A 3,246-nucleotide genomic window follows, 5' to 3' on the forward strand; every position below is an offset into this window, starting at 1 on the left:
CCGCGGCTCTGCCCCTGCTCCCCCGCGTGTGGTCGTGTCACTTACGGGCTCGGCTCGGGGTTCGCGGCTCAAGAGTCCCTGCTCTGACTGACGGCCTCCTCCGGTGGCTGCGGGCTGCCGGTAGAAGCTCCTGCCCCTTGGCTTCCCCTCGGGTCCTTCTCGGCGGTGCTGGGGCTCGTTTGGGGACGGGGAGGGGAAGGGCTCGTCGCGGGGACCGCGGTGCCGTCTCACCGGGGGTGCGGGGTGCCCGGCATGGGGTTGCCCAGGGGATTGAGGGCCGGCTGCCCGCCGGGCCCCAGCCCGTGGATGAGCACCCGCGGCACGAGCGGCCGCTGGAGCTGGGGGTGCGGCGCGGGGGGAGTCCGGTACATGCTGCTGTACATGGCCGCGGCCGCCGCTGCCGCCGTCGTGCTGTCCATGCTGCCCAGCAGGCTGGGGTGGTAGAAATAGGGCGAAGGGAACATCCTCTGCAACGCCGAGTAGTTGCCGGCCTCGGCCAGCAGCTCCAGTCCCACCGCCGTTTGCCGCTTCCACTTCGTCCTGCCGGGGAGAGCAAGAGGCGGCTGCAGAGCGGGACCCCGGCCCGGCCCCCGGCCCGGCCGCCCCGCACGGACCCCGGCCCTCGAGACACCCCCGCGCAACCCCCGCCGGACCCGCGGGGCCCGGCAGGCCCCGCTCTCACACGCACATACGCACCCGCATATACATTGACACGCTCACACACACGCGGCCATGCCGGCCAAATTAATAAACATGGCGCCCCGGCTAGATTGCAGCGCGATGACACTAATGTTTCCCGACAGAATTAGGGTGGCTGCAGCCGTACGTAATGAGACAGAAAATTACGGCAGCGGTGACAAGAGCCCGCGCGGGGCCGTCGGCGGGCGCTGCGCGGGGCGGCCTTACCTGCGGTTCTGGTACCAGGTTTTCACCTGCGTGTCGGTGAGGTTGAGCGCGGCCGCCAGGTCCATGCGGTCCTGCACGCTCAGGTACTTCTGGCGCTCGAAGCTGCGCTCCAGCTGGTTGAGCTGGTGGTCCGAGAAGGCCGTGCGCGCCTTGCGCGGCTTCTTGGCCCGCACGGGCGGGCTGTCCCGGCTGCTGCTGATCTCCCGGTCACCCTCCTCCTTTGTCCCTGCGAGGCACCAGACGCACAGTGAGCGCGGCCCGGCCCGGCGGCTCCGGCCCGAACCCCCTCCCGCTGCCGCCCCCGTCCCGGTGTTCGCAGGGACCCGGGGGAAACGGGGAATTAATCCCGGTGTTAGCGGGAGGCGCCGAGGCTGGCCAGGTGACGCCGAGATTTCTCTGTTTGCCCGTTGTAGAGGGTTTCGTTATTTTCTCCTACCCACCCACCGCCACCTCCCCCCCCCCCGGCCCCGAAATGCTGGGAAATCGATATGTCAAATCCGCCTCTGCTCGTAGCCGGGTTTGTAGCGCTCCTTGATCTTCCCTGCAGGAAGAACAATAATCTCTCTAATTGACCCACTGGGGAGGTTGGTGCACACAAAAATGGCCAGACCAGACTGTACATCTGTTTTGGGCACTCTTATGCTAATGCTAAAATAGCAAAATGAGCGGTACACACGAGCATCTCGCTGCTATTCAGCCTTGCAAAAATATGTGAATAGGGCAAAATTAGAAAAATGTGTCCTGTCACCTCGCAGCTTAAACTGTGCTTCCTGCGAAGCCAGCCCGCGGGAAGGGGAGACTCTCCCAGCATCGATGGGGAAAAAAAATCCTTTTTCTCTTTCTATCGCGCTTTCTCTCACACACTTACACCTAATATTGCATATTCTTTTTCACCACATCTACGTTTAGAAATACTGGACTATAGAAGCTTCTCTCCACAGACACAAAAAAAAAAAAAAAAAAAAAAAAAAAAAAAAAAAAAAAAAAAAAAAAAAAAAAAAAAAAAAAGGGGGGGGGGGGGGGGAGAGAGAGAAACCTTCCGTAACACCGCACAGGAGAAATCCTTAAATAAAAAAATACACAAAATCCTCCACTCCAACCTTCCACGGCTTTTCTAGGGCTAATTCCTTATTATTATTATTAAAAGATCTTTCGTTATTTTAGTGTTTTTTATTTAGTGTTTTTTATTTTTATATTTATTTTTTTACAGGGGATGTTTTGTTTGTTTTTATTTTAGATAGAAGGGGCAAAAAGATTGGCGACATTAAGTGCTGCGAAACGACCCTGCTCAGTTCTTAAAAAGCCGGAGAAACATGTGCATGCATTCAGTTTTTTCGGTTTTTTTTTTAAATGCATTCACTTTTGAAAGCACATCCAACCTCGTTAGAATATTTCACTAAAAATAAGCAAGTTTTAAAAAAAAAAAAAAAAAAAAAAAAAAAAAAAAAGGAGAGAGAGAGAAAAGGCCTCAAGCGATAAAAATATCGCTTTAATTTCGAAGCGATGTTAAAAAGAGGAGCAGTCGCGATCACGGAACGCCGAGCGCAGCGGGCTGCGCTTCTCGCGCCGCTTCCCCCGCTCGGTGACGGTCGCTGCGGAGCCCCGGGGCCGCGGAGAGAGGCCGGGGCGGGCGGGACGCTGCGCGGCCAGGCCGGGCCCTACTCACCGTGGCATTTGATGTCGCCCTGCGTGTCGTCACGCTTGTCCAGCTTGCCCTTGCTGTCCTCCTGCTCGAGCTTTGGCCTGAAGCTTTCCGGGGCTGCCGTGCCCTCCTGCTTGGGAGTGTGATGGGGAGAGGGGACGCTGGTACTGTAAGGTGCACACGCCGCCAGCGGTTTGCTGTCGCCCAAAATGTCCTTAATTAAAAAAGAAGAAGTGGAAGTCCTGGGGCCGGAGCTGGCCGAGCCCAGCTGGGGCGGCGGCTGCGGGGGCGACGGCTGCAAACTTTGCGGAGGCGGCGGCGGGTGCGGGCCCAGGTGGAGGTGGTGCGGCGGCGGCGGGAGGCTCTCCGCGCCCGCCAGGTGCGGCTCGGGGTGCTCCATGCTCACCGAGATGGGCGACGAGGGCGCCGTGCCCACCGTGTCGATCTCCGAGCAGGGCGACGGCGTGGCCTGGCTCCGAAAATCCGCGGCCCGCGCGTCGCCGTGCGCGCGAAAGTCCCCGTTCATGCTGCCGGGGCTGCCGGAGCCGCCGCCCGACAGGATCGTGTCTATCCCGAAGCTCGACCCGCTCGCCCCCTCCATGGCGGCCCGCGGGCGCTAGCGGCGCACGGGCATCCCCCTGCGCGGCCGCGCAGCGCAGCGCGACGCCCCGCGCGGGCACCTAGCGCGGCGCCGCGGG

The 3,246-nt window shown here is 60.1% G+C and overlaps 1 protein-coding gene across 1 annotated transcript; it reads right to left on the reverse strand.

The window, feature by feature from the left end:
• Window positions 1–227: 227 nt before the first annotated feature.
• Window positions 228–3,149, reverse strand: BARHL2 (BarH like homeobox 2). Its single transcript, XM_026038008.1, has 3 exons — window positions 2,573–3,149; window positions 907–1,132; window positions 228–540 (listed from the first exon to the last, which is right to left on the reverse strand). Exons 1-3 carry the CDS (start codon window positions 3,147–3,149, stop codon window positions 228–230), a joined length of 1,116 nt encoding a protein of 371 aa, XP_025893793.1.
• Window positions 3,150–3,246: the final 97 nt, after the last annotated feature.

The sequence above is a fragment of the Nothoprocta perdicaria genome, unplaced genomic scaffold (genome assembly GCF_003342845.1).
Source record: "Nothoprocta perdicaria isolate Ctin4 unplaced genomic scaffold, notPer1 scaffold_20, whole genome shotgun sequence".
Lineage (NCBI taxonomy): Eukaryota > Metazoa > Chordata > Aves > Tinamiformes > Tinamidae > Nothoprocta > Nothoprocta perdicaria.